This window comes from Pseudophryne corroboree, chromosome 8 (genome assembly GCF_028390025.1).
Source record: "Pseudophryne corroboree isolate aPseCor3 chromosome 8, aPseCor3.hap2, whole genome shotgun sequence".
NCBI classification, from domain to species: Eukaryota; Metazoa; Chordata; class Amphibia; order Anura; family Myobatrachidae; genus Pseudophryne; species Pseudophryne corroboree.
Window position 1 is genome coordinate 248977496 of NC_086451.1, and position 14405 is coordinate 248991900.

General features: G+C 47.3%; 1 protein-coding gene across 1 annotated transcript; it reads right to left on the bottom strand.

Annotated features, from left to right (window-relative positions):
• Positions 1 to 293: 293 nt before the first annotated feature.
• Positions 294 to 14132, bottom strand: LOC134948894 (cytochrome c oxidase subunit 7B, mitochondrial). Its single transcript, XM_063937171.1, has 3 exons — positions 14024 to 14132; positions 12164 to 12288; positions 294 to 497 (listed from the first exon to the last, which is right to left on the bottom strand). The coding sequence occupies exons 1-3, from the start codon at positions 14058 to 14060 to the stop codon at positions 420 to 422; spliced, it is 240 nt and encodes a 79-aa protein (XP_063793241.1). The 5' UTR covers positions 14061 to 14132; the 3' UTR covers positions 294 to 419.
• Positions 14133 to 14405: the final 273 nt, after the last annotated feature.

A 14405-nucleotide genomic window follows, 5' to 3' on the forward strand; every position in this document is an offset into this window, starting at 1 on the left:
GCAGCTCTTTATGAGAGCCACCTAGATTGCACCCTGCTCGGACGGGCACAAAAACCTAACTGAGGCTTGGAGGAGGGTCATAGGGGGAGGAGCCAGTACACACCACCTAGTGGTCAAACTTTTAAATTTTGTGCCCTGTCTCCTGCGGAGCCGCTATCCCCCATGGTCCTGACGGAGTCCCCAGCATCCACTAGGACGTCAGAAGAAATATAAAAAAAAAAAAAAAAAATAACACGATACGTTTAATAGTCTAATGAAGTGTATAATTTCAAACAAGCCACAAAACAATGCAATACTTTATGTTTTAGATTTATTACAATATAAACCTCATTAACATATGAAGGGTTACAGATCAGTCTTGTATATACAAAGCATATACTTGTTAAAGTACTGGAGTAGGTCTAAAATAGCTGTGAGTCCTATTGATCCCTCCATTCCTTTGGGGTAATTCTGCCAACTGGAGATAAGTTCCAGCAAATTCCTGTCTGTGTTACCACCTAGAAAAGCAAAAAAACCAAAGTCAGCATAAAAAAAAAAAAAAAAAAAAACACCACCCCACCTCTCAAAAAAAAAAAAAAAAAACATGAATTTACTGTTTTACAGGCACAAACTAGGTCACTGATTAGATCATTATCAGTAATGGAACTTACAAATACAAAAATTTTAGTGAACACACTTTACACAGCATGTATTGTCCAATCCTAATTCATCATACAGAACGGAAAAAAGCATTTACAGTGGGTTATAGAAAAAGATAAAGACTTTGCCCTGTATTATACGGCAGGACAAATACGACAAATTTGAATCTAGTATTTTAAACATTATTGAATTATTTTTAAACAGTTTCAATACAAAACAAACTATTTACATTTGCTACTATCAAAACACTCTGCATACATATTATAATGGGGGGAATTCAACTGTTTATCGCAGTCGCACTAGATGGCACTCGACAGCTGCAATTAAATTGTTCCGCAATTCAGGTGCCCAGCAGCCATGGAGGTATAAAATAAAGCTATGGTACTGCATACCTCCTAACATCTGGGATTTGAAAAGAGGCATGTCCAAAAAGTTATCGCAGCATGCCCTCATTTCACCACTCTGGGGGCCTGTCCAGCACTACTGGAGATGCCGAGCTGCCCCCCCTAGGCATTTCTCTACACTGTGTAGTTTCCATGCGCAGGGATGGGAGGGGCGGCTGTCCCATCTGCAGGACACTGAAACACACAGGTGGGACAGTCCACAAAAATAGGTACTGTCCCACACAAATTGGGACAGTTGAGAGGAATGGTGCTGAAGTAAATGACAATTTATCAGATAGGTGCACTTGAATAAAAAATAAGATTTTACTTACCGATAAATCTATTTCTCGTAGTCCGTAGTGGATGCTGGGACTCCGTCAGGACCATGGGGATTATACCAAAGCTCCCAAACGGGCGGGAGAGTGCGGATGACTCTGCAGCACCGAATGAGAGAACTCCAGGTCCTCTTTAGCCAGGGTATCAAATTTGTAGAATTTTACAAACGTGTTCTCCCCCGACCACGTAGCTGCTCGGCAGAGTTGTAATGTCGAGACCCCTCGGGCAGCCGCCCAAGATGAGCCCACCTTCCTTGTGGAATGGGCCTTGATAGATTTAGGCTGTGGCAGGCCTGCCACAGAATGTGCAAGTTGAATTGTGCTACAAATCCAACGAGCAATCGTCTGCTTAGAAGCAGGAGCACCCAGCTTGTTGGGTGCATACAGTATAAACAGCGAGTCAGATTTTCTGACTCCAGCCGTCCTTGAAATATATATTTTCAATGCCCTGACAACGTCCAGCAACTTGGAATCCTCCAAATCGCAAGTAGCCGCAGGCACCACAATAGGCTGGTTCAGGTGAAACGCTGAAACCACCTTAGGCAGAAACTGACGCGTCCGCAGTTCTGCCCTGTCCGAATGGAAAATCAGATATGGGCTTTTATACGATAAAGCCGCCAATTCTGACACTCTCCTGGCTGAAGCCAGGGCCAGTAGCATGGTTACTTTCCATGTAAGATATTTCAAATCCACCGATTTGAGTGGCTCAAACCAATGGGATTTGAGAAAATCCAAAACTACATTAAGATCCCACGGAGCCACTGGGGGCACAACCGGGGGCTGTATATGTAGTACTCCTTTTACAAAAGTCTGGACTTCAGGAACTGAAGCCAATTCTTTCTGGAAGAAAATCGACAGGGCCGAAATTTGAACCTTAATGGACCCTAATTTGAGGCCCATAGACAATCCTGTTTGCAGGAAATGTAGGAATCGACCCAGTTGAAATTCCTCCGTCGGGGCCTTCCTGGCCTCACACCACGCAACATATTTTCTCCAAATGCGGTGATAATGTTGTGCAGTCACCTCCTTCCTGGCTTTTACCAGGGTAGGGATGACCTCTTCCGGAATGCCTTTTTCCCTTAGAATTCGGCGTTCAACCGCCATGCCGTCAAACGCAGCCGCGGTAAGTCTTGGAATAGACACGGTCCCTGCTGAAGCAGGTCCCGTCTTAGAGGTAGAGGCCACGGATCTTCCGTGAGCATCTCCTGAAGTTCCGGGTACCAAGTTCTTCTTGGCCAATCCGGAGCCACGAGTATAGTTCTTACTCCCCTTTGCCGTATAATTCTCAGTACTTTTGGTATGAGAGGCAGAGGAGGAAATACATACACTGACTGGAACACCCACGGTGTTACCAGAGCGTCCACAGCTATTGCCTGAGGGTCTCTTGACCTGGCGCAATGCCTGTCCAGTTTTTTGTTGAGGTGGGACGCCATCATATCCACCTTTGGTTTTTCCCCAACGGTTCACAATCATGTGGAAGACTTCTGGATGAAGTCCCCACTCTCCCGGGTGTAGATCGTGTCTGCTGAGGAAGTCCGCTTCCCAGTTGTCCACTCCCGGAATGAACACTGCTGACAGTGCTATCACATGATCTTCCGCCCAGCGAAGAATCCTTGCAGCTTCTGCCATTGCCCTCCTGCTTCTTGTGCCGCCCTGTCTGTTTACGTGGGCGACTGCCGTGATGTTGTCCGACTGGATCAACACCGGCTGACCCTGAAGCAGGGGTTTTGCCAGGCTTAGAGCATTGTAAATCGCTCTTAGCTCCAGTATATTTATGTGAAGAGACATCTCCAGGCTTGACCACACTCCCTGGAAGTTTCTTCCCTGTGTGACCGCTCCCCAGCCTCTCAGACTGGCATCCGTGGTCACCAGGACCCAGTCCTGTATGCCGAATCTGCGGCCCTCTAACAGATGAGCACTCTGCAACCACCACAGAAGAGACACCCTTGTCCGTGGAGACAAAGTTATCCGCTGATGCATCTGCAGATGCGATCCGGACCATTTGTCCAGCAGATCCCACTGAAAAGTTCGTGCGTGGAATCTGCCGAATGGAATCGCTTCGTAAGAAGCCACCATTTTTCCCAGGACTCTTGTGCATTGATGCACAGACACTTTTCCTGGTTTTAGGAGGTTCCCGACAAGTTCGGATAACTCCCTGGCTTTCTCCTCCGGAAGAAACACCTTTTTCTGAACCGTGTCCAGAATCATTCCCAGGAACAGCAGACGTGTCGTCGGGGTCAATTGAGATTTTGGAAAATTCAGAATCCACCCGTGCTGTTGCAGCACTACTTGGGTTAGTGCTACTACGTCCTCCAGCTGTTCTCTGGACCTTGCCCTTATCAGGAGATCGTCCAAGTAAGGGATAATTAATACGCCTTTTCTTCGCAGAAGAAACATCATTTCGGCCATTACCTTGGTAAAGACCCGAGGTGCCGTGGACAATCCAAACGGCAGCGTCTGAAACTGATAATGACAGTTTTGCACCACGAACCTGAGGTACCCTTGATGTGAAGGGCAAATTGGGACATGCAGGTAAGCATCCTTGATGTCCAGGGACACCATAAAGTCCCCTTCTTCCAGATTCGCTATCACTGCTCTGAGTGACTCCATCTTGAACTTGAATTTTTGTATGTACAGGTTCAAAGATTTCAGATTTAGAATAGGTCTTACCTAGCCGTCCGGCTTCGGTACCACAAATAGTGTGGAATAATACCCCTTTCCCTGTTGTAGGAGGGGTACCTTGACTATCACCTGCTGAGAATACAGCTTGTGAATGGCTTCCAATACCGTCGCCCTGTCTGAGGGAGACGTTGGCAGAGCAGACTTTAGGAACCGGCGAGGGGGAGACTTCTCGAATTCCAACCTGTAACCCTGAGATACTACCTGCAGGATCCAGGGGTCCACCTGTGAGTGAGCCCACTGTGCGCTGAAATTCTTGAGTCGACCCCCCACCGCCCCTGAGTCCGCTTGTAAAGCCCCAACGTCATGCTGAGGGCTTTGCAGAAGCCGGGGAGGGCTTCTGCTCCTGGGAGGGAGCTGCTTGGTGCACTCTTACCCTTTCCTTTGCCTCGGGGCAGATATGACTGTCCTTTTGCCCGCTTGTTCTTATAGGAACGAAAGGACTGCGGCTGAAAAGACGGTGTCTTTTTCTGTTGGGAGGGGACCTGAGGTAAAAAGGTGGATTTCCCGGCTGTTGCCGTGGCCACCAAATCCGATAGACCGACCCCAAATAATTCCTCCCCTTTATACGGCAATACTTCCATATGCCGTTTGGAATCCGCATCACCTGACCACTGTCGCGTCCATAAACTTCTTCTGGCAGATATGGACATCGCACTTACTCTCGATGCCAGAGTGCAAATATCCCTCTGAGCATCTCGCATATAAAGAAAAGCATCCTTTAATTGCTCTATAGTCAATAAAATACTGTCCCTATCCAGGGTATCAATATTTTCAGTCAGGGAATCCGACCAAACCACCCCAGCACTGCACATCCATGCTGAGGCGATGGCTGGTCGCAGTAGAACACCAGTATGAGTGTATATACTTTTCAGGGTAGTTTCCAGCCTCCTATCAGCTGGATCCTTGAGGGCGGCCGTTTCAGGAGACTGTAACGCCACTTGTTTTGATAAGCGTGTGAGTGCCTTATCCACCCTAGGGGGTGTTTCCCAGCGCGCCCTAACCTCTGGCGGGAAAGGATATAATGCCAATAACTTCTTTGAAATTAGCAGTTTTCTATCGGGGTTAACCCACGCTTCATCACACACTTCATTCAATTCCTCTGATTCAGGAAAAACTACAGGTAGTTTTTTCAGACCCCACATAATACCCCTTTTTGTGGTACTTGCAGTATCAGAGATATGCAAAGCCTCCTTCATTGCCGTGATCATATAACGTGTGGCCCTACTGGAAAATACGTTTGTTTCTTCACCGTCGACACTAGATTCAGTGTCCGTGTCTGGGTCTGTGTCGACCGACTGAGGTAAAGGGCGTTTTACAGCCCCTGACGGTGTCTGAGACGCCTGGACAGGTACTAACTGGTTTGCCGGCCGTCTCATGTCGTCAACTGATTTTTGTAACGTGCTGACATTATCACGTAATTCCATAAACAAAGCCATCCATTCCGGTGTCGACTCCCTAGGGGGTGACATCACCATTACCGGCAATTGCTCCGCCTCCACACCAACATCGTCCTCATACATGTCGACACACACGTACCGACACACAGCAGACACACAGGGAATGCTCTTATCGAAGACAGGACCCCACTAGCCCTTTGGGGAGACAGAGGGAGAGTTTGCCAGCACACACCCAAGCGCTATAAATATATAGGAACAACCCTACAGAAGTGTTGTTTCCTTTATAGCAGCTTAATATATCAATATCGCCAAAAAAGTGCCCCCCCTCTCTGTTTTTTTACCCTGTTTCTGTAGTGCAGTGCAGGGGAGAGTCCTGGGAGCCTTCCTCGCAGCAGAGCTGTGCAGGAAAATGGCACTGTGTGCTGAGGAGATAGGCCCCGCCCCCTATTTCGGCGGGCTCTTCTCCCGGTGTTTGTGAGACCTGGCAGGGGTTAAATACATCCATATAGCCCCAGGGGCTATATGTGATGTATTTTTAGCCAGAACAAGGTATTATCATTGCTGCCCAGGGCGCCCCCCCCCAGCGCCCTGCACCCTCAGTGACCGCTGGTGTGAAGTGTGCTGACAACAATGGCGCACAGCTGCAGTGCTGTGCGCTACCTCATGAAGACTGAAAAGTCTTCTGCCGCCGGTTTCTGGACCTCTTCACTTTTCGGCATCTGCAAGGGGGTCGGCGGCGCGGCTCCGGGACTCCATGGCTGGGCCTGTGTTCGATCCCTCTGGAGCTAATGGTGTCCAGTAGCCTAAGAAGCCAATCCATCCTGCACGCAGGTGAGTTCACTTCTTCTCCCCTAAGTCCCTCGTTGCAGTGAGCCTGTTGCCAGCAGGACTCACCGAAAATAAAAAAAACTATTAACTTTTTCTAAGCAGCTCTTTAGGAGAGCCACCTAGATTGCACCCTGCTCGGACGGGCACAAAAACCTAACTGAGGCTTGGAGGAGGGTCATAGGGGGGAGGAGCCAGTGCACACCACCTAGTCCTAAAGCTTTTATTTTTGTGCCCTGTCTCCTGCGGAGCCGCTAATCCCCATGGTCCTGACGGAGTCCCAGCATCCACTAGGACGTCAGAGAAATAGGATTTACCGGTAGGTAATTAAAAACCTTTTCTCGTAGTCCATAGAGGATACTGGGGTCCATTTATTACCTTGGGGTATAGACAGGTCCACTAGGAGCCTTGGGCACTTTAAGAAATCAATAGTGTGCACTGACTCCTCCCTCTACGCCCCTCCTACCAGACTCAGTCTAGATTAGAAATTGTGCGCAAGGAGACTGACAAACCATGAAAGAAGGATTTAAAAGGACAGTGGTGAATTCGAACCAGCACACAAAAACAAGAGGAAAGCCATGCTGACCCAACTTAAACAGGAACAGCAACAGCTGAAACAACAACAGTTCTTAACCAAGTAACAGTGCAGCAAAACACGAAGCACCGGGCGGGCACCCAGTATCCTCTACGGACTACGAGAAAAGGATTTACCGGCAGGTAATTAAAATCCTATTTTCTCTTACGTCCTAGAGGATACCGGGGTCCATTTAGTACCATGGAGATGTACCAAAGCTCCCAAACCGGGTCATCAGAGTGCTGAGGGTCTTGCAGAACCGATTGACCAAACTGAAGGTCCTCAGAGGCCAAAGTATCGAACTTGTAGAACTTAGCAAACGTGTTCGATCCTGACCAAGTAGCTGCTCGACAGCTGTAAATCCGAGACACCCCGGGCAGCCGCGCAGGAAGAACCCACCGACCTAGTACAGTGGGCCTGTACAGATCTTGGAACTGGCAAACCTGCTGCAGAATAAGCATGCTGGATAGTAAGCCTGAACCAGTGAGCAATAGACTGCTTTGAAGCAGGACACACAATTTTATTGGGATCATAGAGAACAATTAGCGAGTCGATTTTCTGTGACGAGCAGTCCGCTTCACATAGATCTTGAAAGACCGCACAACATCCAGGGACTTTGAAGTAGTAGAGGTGTCGGTAACCAGTGGAACCACAATAGGTTGGTTGATATGAAACGCAGACACCACCTTAGTAAGAAATTACTAACGAGTTCTGAGTTCAGTTCTATCTTCATGAAATATCAAATAGGTGCTTTTGTGAGACAACGCCCCCAGCTCCGACACACGTCTTTCTAAAGCCAAGGCCAACAGTGTGACGGTCTTTTATGCAAGAAACTTTACGTCAACCTCCTGTAAAGGCTCAAACCATCCTGATTGTAGGAACTGCGACACTACGCTGAGATCCCAAGGTGCCGTAGGAGGCACAAAGGGCGGTTGGATGTGCAGAACCCTCTTCAAAAATGTCTGAACATCAGGGAGAGAAGCCAATTATTTCTGGAAGAAAATGGATAAGGCCGAAATCTGGACTTTTATGGAGCCCAAACGTAGCCCCAGGATGGTACTTTTATCAGCAGATCGTCCAAGTCACTCCGGAGGAGAAACATCGTCTCTGCCATTACCTTGGTGAACATCCTCGGTGCCGTGGAGAGGCCAAATAGCAAGGCCTGGAACTGGTAGTGACAGTCCTGTAATGCACACCTTAGGTAAGCCTGATGAGGCGGCCAAATCGGAATATGAAGGTCCGCATTCTTGATATCCAAAGACACCAGGAATTCCCCCTCCTCCAGACCTGAGATTACCACTCTCAGAGACTCCATTCTGTAGCCCCAGGCGATAAGATCTTTGACTCAGGGAAGTAGTAGGTTTTCCTAGCTGGGGGGGGGCTGCGGAAGGAAGGTATGTAGACTTACCCGTCGAAACCTTGGATATCCACGTATCCAGTTCAGCTCCAAACAGGGCCTCACCTGTGAATGGTAGGCTTTCCACGCCTTTCCTGGAATCCGCATCCGTAGTCCACAAGCGTAGCCACAAGACCCTGCGTGCTGACACTGCCATGGCAGTGGTGAGTGCATTAAGCAAGCCAATTTCTTTTATGGCCTCCACCATAAAATTTGCAGAGTCCTGTATATGCTGTAGGAGTAAAATGATCACCCCCCTGGATAAGGAAGCTAACCCGTCAATTAGATTACCTGACCATTTAGCAATGGCCTTAGTGATCCATACACAAGCAATAGTGGGTCTCCGGGCCACCCCAGCAGCTGTGTACAGGGATTTGAGAGTGGTCTCAATTTTGCTGTCAGCAGCATCCTTTAAGGAGGCTGCCCCCGGGACCGGTAAGACTATCTTATGTGACAACCTACATACCGATGAGTCAACAATCGGTGGGTTTTCCCCTTTTTTCCTATCATCCTGAGGAAAAGGGGAGGATATGAGTAATCTTAGGGATCTGAAACTTATCAGGATTAACCCAGGTTTCTTCAAACAGAGAATTCAACTCTTGATGCAGGAAAAGTAGCAGCAGATTTCTTTTTTACATTAAAATAAGACTCCTCATCCTCCTCTGTCACCTTATCAGGAATTTGCAGGATGTCTCTAATAGCTTCTATCAGGGCCTGTACCCCCTGTGACAGAGCTGCACCCCCCACCCCCCTCCCCCATGAGTCCACCTCACCCTCCTCTGTATCTGATGTGGTGTCTGAATCTATATTCATCAGGTCATCCACAGACTGTCTTAAGTATTGCGTCTCTTTCTCATTCTGGGATAATTAGAAATATTTGATATCATCCCTTTTAGTGAATCCAACCATGCTGGTTCAAACCCACTAGCCTGAGAATGTGTACTATCCCGAGTATACTGTAGTGATCCCCCTGGGGAAGAAAAACACTCTGCGGTGTATGACACACACTCCTTTGCCAGTGTAAATGTGAAATCACACACACACAGGAAAAGGTTAAGCACAAGTAACCTACACAAAGACTTTCTAGGGAGACACAGTATGATGGAGCCAGCCACACAGCGCCCTTCTTGCTAATGCCAAGCTTAGCTGGATCGCAGACTAAGCACTCTTAACAGGGGCTTAGTATTCTAACACCGCCCCCAAACACCCCCTTCCCCTTTACTATGATATCCTGGTACTGCTGAGGAATTGTGGAGGAGCTGCGCTTCCTTGCCAGTCTTGTCAGTGTGAGCTGCAGAAGGAAAATGGCGCTGGTGAGCTGCTGGGTCCGCTCATAGTGAAGCCCCACGGTCTTCCCGGTTTTATTATACTGGCTGAGGTGTTTGTGATGCTTAACAGCGGGTTAGAACCCCTGTAAGCTGTACTGCCAGTGTGGGTATGGTTTTTAGTGGCTCAGCTCGCCCCTCACAGCCAAACACAAACAGCATGTTGTCCTGAGCCTGGAGACGCAGCCTGCATGTCAGCGGTGCACTCCATACCCTTATGCCGCCATTACAGCCAGCAACCCGATAACCGGGACGCCTGCCTCCTACTCACCACTCTTCTTACTTCTGGCTCTATTACGGGTGGCGGCGTGCTGCGGGAATGTACGCTCGTCGTGGTGGGGCTTGCGAATGGTTCCCTTGGGAGCTCAGTGTCCCGTCAGCACATAATGGGACCATTAACCCAACAGGAGGCTGGACTGCCCCTCCCTCCTAAGTTCCACAAAGCAGGCAGGCTGGTGCCAACCATCCCTGTCTGAAAATAACAAACAGAAAATAAATGCAGAAAACTCTTCAGGAGCTTCCATAAGCTTGACGGCTCCCCCAGGCACATTTTCTAAACTGAGTCTGGTAGGAGGGGCATAGAGGGAGGAGCCAGCGCACACTATTGAGTTCTTAAAGTGCCCAAGGCTCCTAGTGGACCCCGTCTATATCCCATGGTACTAAATGGACCCCAGTGTCCTCTAGGACGTAAGAGAAAACACAGTTTAAGTGCCTGGATCGCACTTGTGGCCTAGTGCATTAATAACATTGAACTACTGAAAGTAGATTTGATGGTAATTCTTTCCTACTACCAGTGACACTGTAGTAGTGGCAAGATACTAATTCAGAAAACTCAAAGTGGTTTTACATGGAGGAGACAGTAATTTGGAAAGAAATTTTGTATTTCCTGAGCGATGTACAGCTGTACTCCTGGCTAGCCTTAGGTGAGCTGCATGTTTGCCATTTTAAAATGGCATTCAAGAGTCCAGTAAGTTCTTTGCTTGATGTTGGTCTTAAGGCTGGGTACACAATAGAACGGTGTATACGGAAAATAGGCCAGCAGACATATCAAATCCACTGTACACATCAGAACGATTTAATGAAGGAAGGGACAATCCCTCGTTCCATCCTTCATTACAGTGCACGGTACCACGAGTTATCGTCTAGTTATGTGTGCAGCGCAGCTGACTGGAACATTTTGCATGCAGGAGCGCATCGATTGGGCGCACACACTTAATAATCCTGCCGATGCATTGTTACGATTCGGCCGGAAACTACATATTGGGCTGAGATAGCTCTAATATGTACCCAGCCTTACAGTCACACTCCCAACTTTCAAAGAAGCGAAAGACAAATGGTTGCATGGTACAGCACCAGGGGTAGCAGTTAGAGGAGGACATTTTTTCAACCTACCTGAAAATGCAAATTCAAACTACTTTTGTGAACTAGCATTTACTAGTGCTTCATATCTTGCTACGATTACAGATCAATAGATCTACAGTAAGAAGGTCTTCAATCATTAGGTCGACAGTGAAAAGGTCGACAGACAAAAGGTAGAAATGGTCCGTAGGTTGACTTATGCAAGGTAGACACTGGAAAAGGTAGTCAGGTACAAAGTGTCGACACATGAAAAGGCCGACATGGAAAATTGACAACATTTTTGGATTTTGTTGGTGTCGTTTTTATCATCTGAGCATGTGGACCCCCTTTTAGTGCACAGTTTAGCTCGCCATGTTTCGGGCGAGGAGCCTCGCTCCGCTACTGCTGCTCTCAGCACAGCTTACTATCCCCAATCGTAGTCCACGTGGATGGTATAATAAATTAAAAAAAAAAAAAATCATGTCGACCATTTGAACCTGTCGAACTACTGACCGTGTATCTAGACACTGTAGACCGCATACTCTTGCTACAACATACTATAAGCATAAACAGATGACAGGGAGAGAAAAACTGGAAAAAGTAAAAGGATAGCTTAATTGATAATTCTATTATGGGCAGGGCCTATTCCCTCGTTCTCTCCTTCTAGCACTAACCTTGTCACTAGTATGCCTTTGTTCTCTTCTCTCTTACCTGTTACTTCGATTCTGTCTGCCCACCCGTTTAGTGGCAACAGGATCACTTAGTGCCAAATTGCTACATACTACCCCCTCCTCCCCCAGAGTAGCCATAACTTGCATTTACAAGCCATAGTGAGTCACTATTACAACGTTCACTTTCTCCAGACTCCACCTCGTCTTATAGGCCCTACACACTCGGCGATGTGCAGCCGAGCTGCCCGACCGCCGATACGGGCGACCCGGCGGGGGGGGCAGTGATGGGGGGAGTGAAGTTTCTTCACTCCCCCCGTCACCCAACTCCGTAGACTTGCAGGCAAATATGGACGATCTCGTCCATATTGGCCTGCATGCACAACCGACATAGCACCAGCGATGAACGAGCGCGGGGCCGCGCATCGTTCATCGCTGGTGCCTCCACACTGCACGATATGAACGTTATCTCGTTCATATCGTGCAGTGATATCGGCATGTGTAGGGCCCATTAGGTTGTAACATTGTTTTAACTGGTGTTGTTGATAAATGTACAGCACTGCTAGCATTAAATAAATAATTCAGAACAAAGAATACTCACATAACTCCAGATAGAGACACAGAACACTGTACCAGAGAGCAAAATTATATTTCCATACTTGTCATGGAAGTCTGGTCCAGCTTTATGATGGGCCTGTCTTGAGACAGTTCTTTGAATGCCACGAGCTGAATAGGAAGATAAATGTACAGATTGGTGTAAAAAAAAAAAAAAAAAAACACAACTCAATGTATAAAGTGATTACAATACTACCATACAGATGCAAAAGAATTAGGGGGGAAAAAAACAAACAAAAAAACTAGTTGCCCATTGATGAGTGACAGACTGCACACAGATCTGGGTCATCAAGATTTACACTGAATTGAGAGATCTGTTTGGAGAAAGTCTTGTGCATGCCATATTGACTTATGAATGACATGAAGTAAAATGTACACCCAGGTATCATTACATATTAAGTTATTTATACAAAAGTAAAAGCTGTTAAAAGTACTTCCATTCCACTGAAATGTTAATGTGGTGCTAAAATGGTAAAACGCTGCATGCCCCATTTCTCGTGTATCATTATAGACATTCCATACAATTTATGGTGATCCCAGCACAGTGAGCAGGAGAGTCTTACAAAGGTGGGAAAAGATATGAAAACTGTTCCATGCATTATGGGGTTAATGCCATTCAGAGCGAACTGAATAGCACAGGGAAGGAGGTCCTGGAGCATAACAATGCGCTCAATTGAATAACTCCAGGATCTCCTTCCTGGCGCTATTCATATGGTGCTGAATTTAACTGACCCCTAAGTGTATTAAACAAGTACTTACCATTGACTTTCTAGTGTCAAATAGGAGGTATCCGGTCTCTAGGTCGACAGTGTCTAGGTCGACCACTATTTGTAGACAGTAAGTAGGTCGACATGAGTTTCACATTTTTTTTTACTTTTTCATACTTTTTGATCCACGTGGAGTGGATTACAAACAGTAAACTGCCCGAAGCATGGCAAGTGAAGCGAGCCATGCGAGGGGACATGGTGCACTAATTGGGGTTCCCGGTCACTTTCCAAAGAAAGCGACACAAAAAAAAAAAAAGGGGGGGGGAAAAACACTCATGACGACCTTACGTCATGTCGACCTAGAAACCCTGTCGACCAATAGTGGTAAACCTAGACACTGTCAACGCAACTCTCGTCGACCTTCCATGCCACACCTAAATAGTAGCTATGTTTCCATCAAGTGCTTTAAAAAAATATCTAAGCACATTCATTTTACTGCATTTAATGCACTTTAGTAGGCACAAATATGATATGAATCTAATATATGGATATAAAATTGCAGCATATAAAAAATTAAATAATTTGTTGGACAATCTAAAACATTATTTCATCCATTAAATATGGTCTTCAGAGAAATTATATTCAGGATATACACCTGCAGATTAGAAGCGTAACCCAAGAATAGCACAGTATGTACATAATCTGCCACAACTGGCTGCACCTCATACAATCAATAGGCTGGGAGAAACTTTTTCATTTAAAAGAAATGAAAGTCATTAATATGCTTTGTGCATATAAGAAGCTGTGCCAGTTACAGGTAACAGGGAAGATGCACCCTAGCAGAGAAATCACCACCAAGGTGACCGGGCAGCGGCCGCCCCATGTTACTGCAGGCGGCTTTGTACAGGGACAGCAGCTTGCAGCAGGGAAAGAGGACTGTCCTGGAAGCCAGGAAGACGCAGCATAGTACAGGACTGGGAGACAGAACGGCATAATGTAGCGGGGATCATACTGCGGAGGACATGGGCTCCCACCAGGGGTGCAGCACAGGTCAGCTGCTGGCAGCGCCGGGCAGGAGGCGGTTACGTGGGTATATGTGTGAGCGCGGACAGGTAGAGGAGAGGCACGCGGCGCCTTACCGGCCACAGAGAACGCGGATCTCGCCAGAGGGAACATCGCTGCTGCTGCTGCTGCTTCCGTGTATTACCCTTGAAACAAATAGCAAAAAACAAAATGGCGACGCAGCATATCCGGTCACCTTAACGCCCATATCATTAGACCGGCAATAAGGAAATACACCGCCCACGGTGCATGCCGGGACTTGTAGTACTTGAGAAAGCGTTCTGCGGAATAATTATGGTTAGAACACGTACATAGTGGCGGCATCAGTCAGTGACTGGGTCTGAGCAACAGCACACATGCTACTTTCTCTAACGTCCTAGTGGATGCTGGGAACTCCGAAAGGACCATGGGGAATAGCGGCTCCGCAGGAGTCTGGGCACAACTAAAAGAAAGCTTTCT

Excerpts from the sequence above, each read along its gene's own strand:
- LOC134948894 (XM_063937171.1), bottom strand. The coding sequence starts at position 14,060 with ATGTTCCCTCTGGCGAGATCCGCGTTCTCTGTGGCCG. Across the intron at positions 12,289-14,023 it reads ATCCGCGTTCTCTGTGGCCG|CTCGTGGCATTCAAAGAACT; the intron begins GTAAGGCGCCGC and ends CTTCCTATTCAG. Across the intron at positions 498-12,163 it reads GTGTCTCTATCTGGAGTTAT|GTGGTAACACAGACAGGAAT; the intron begins GTGAGTATTCTT and ends TTGCTTTTCTAG.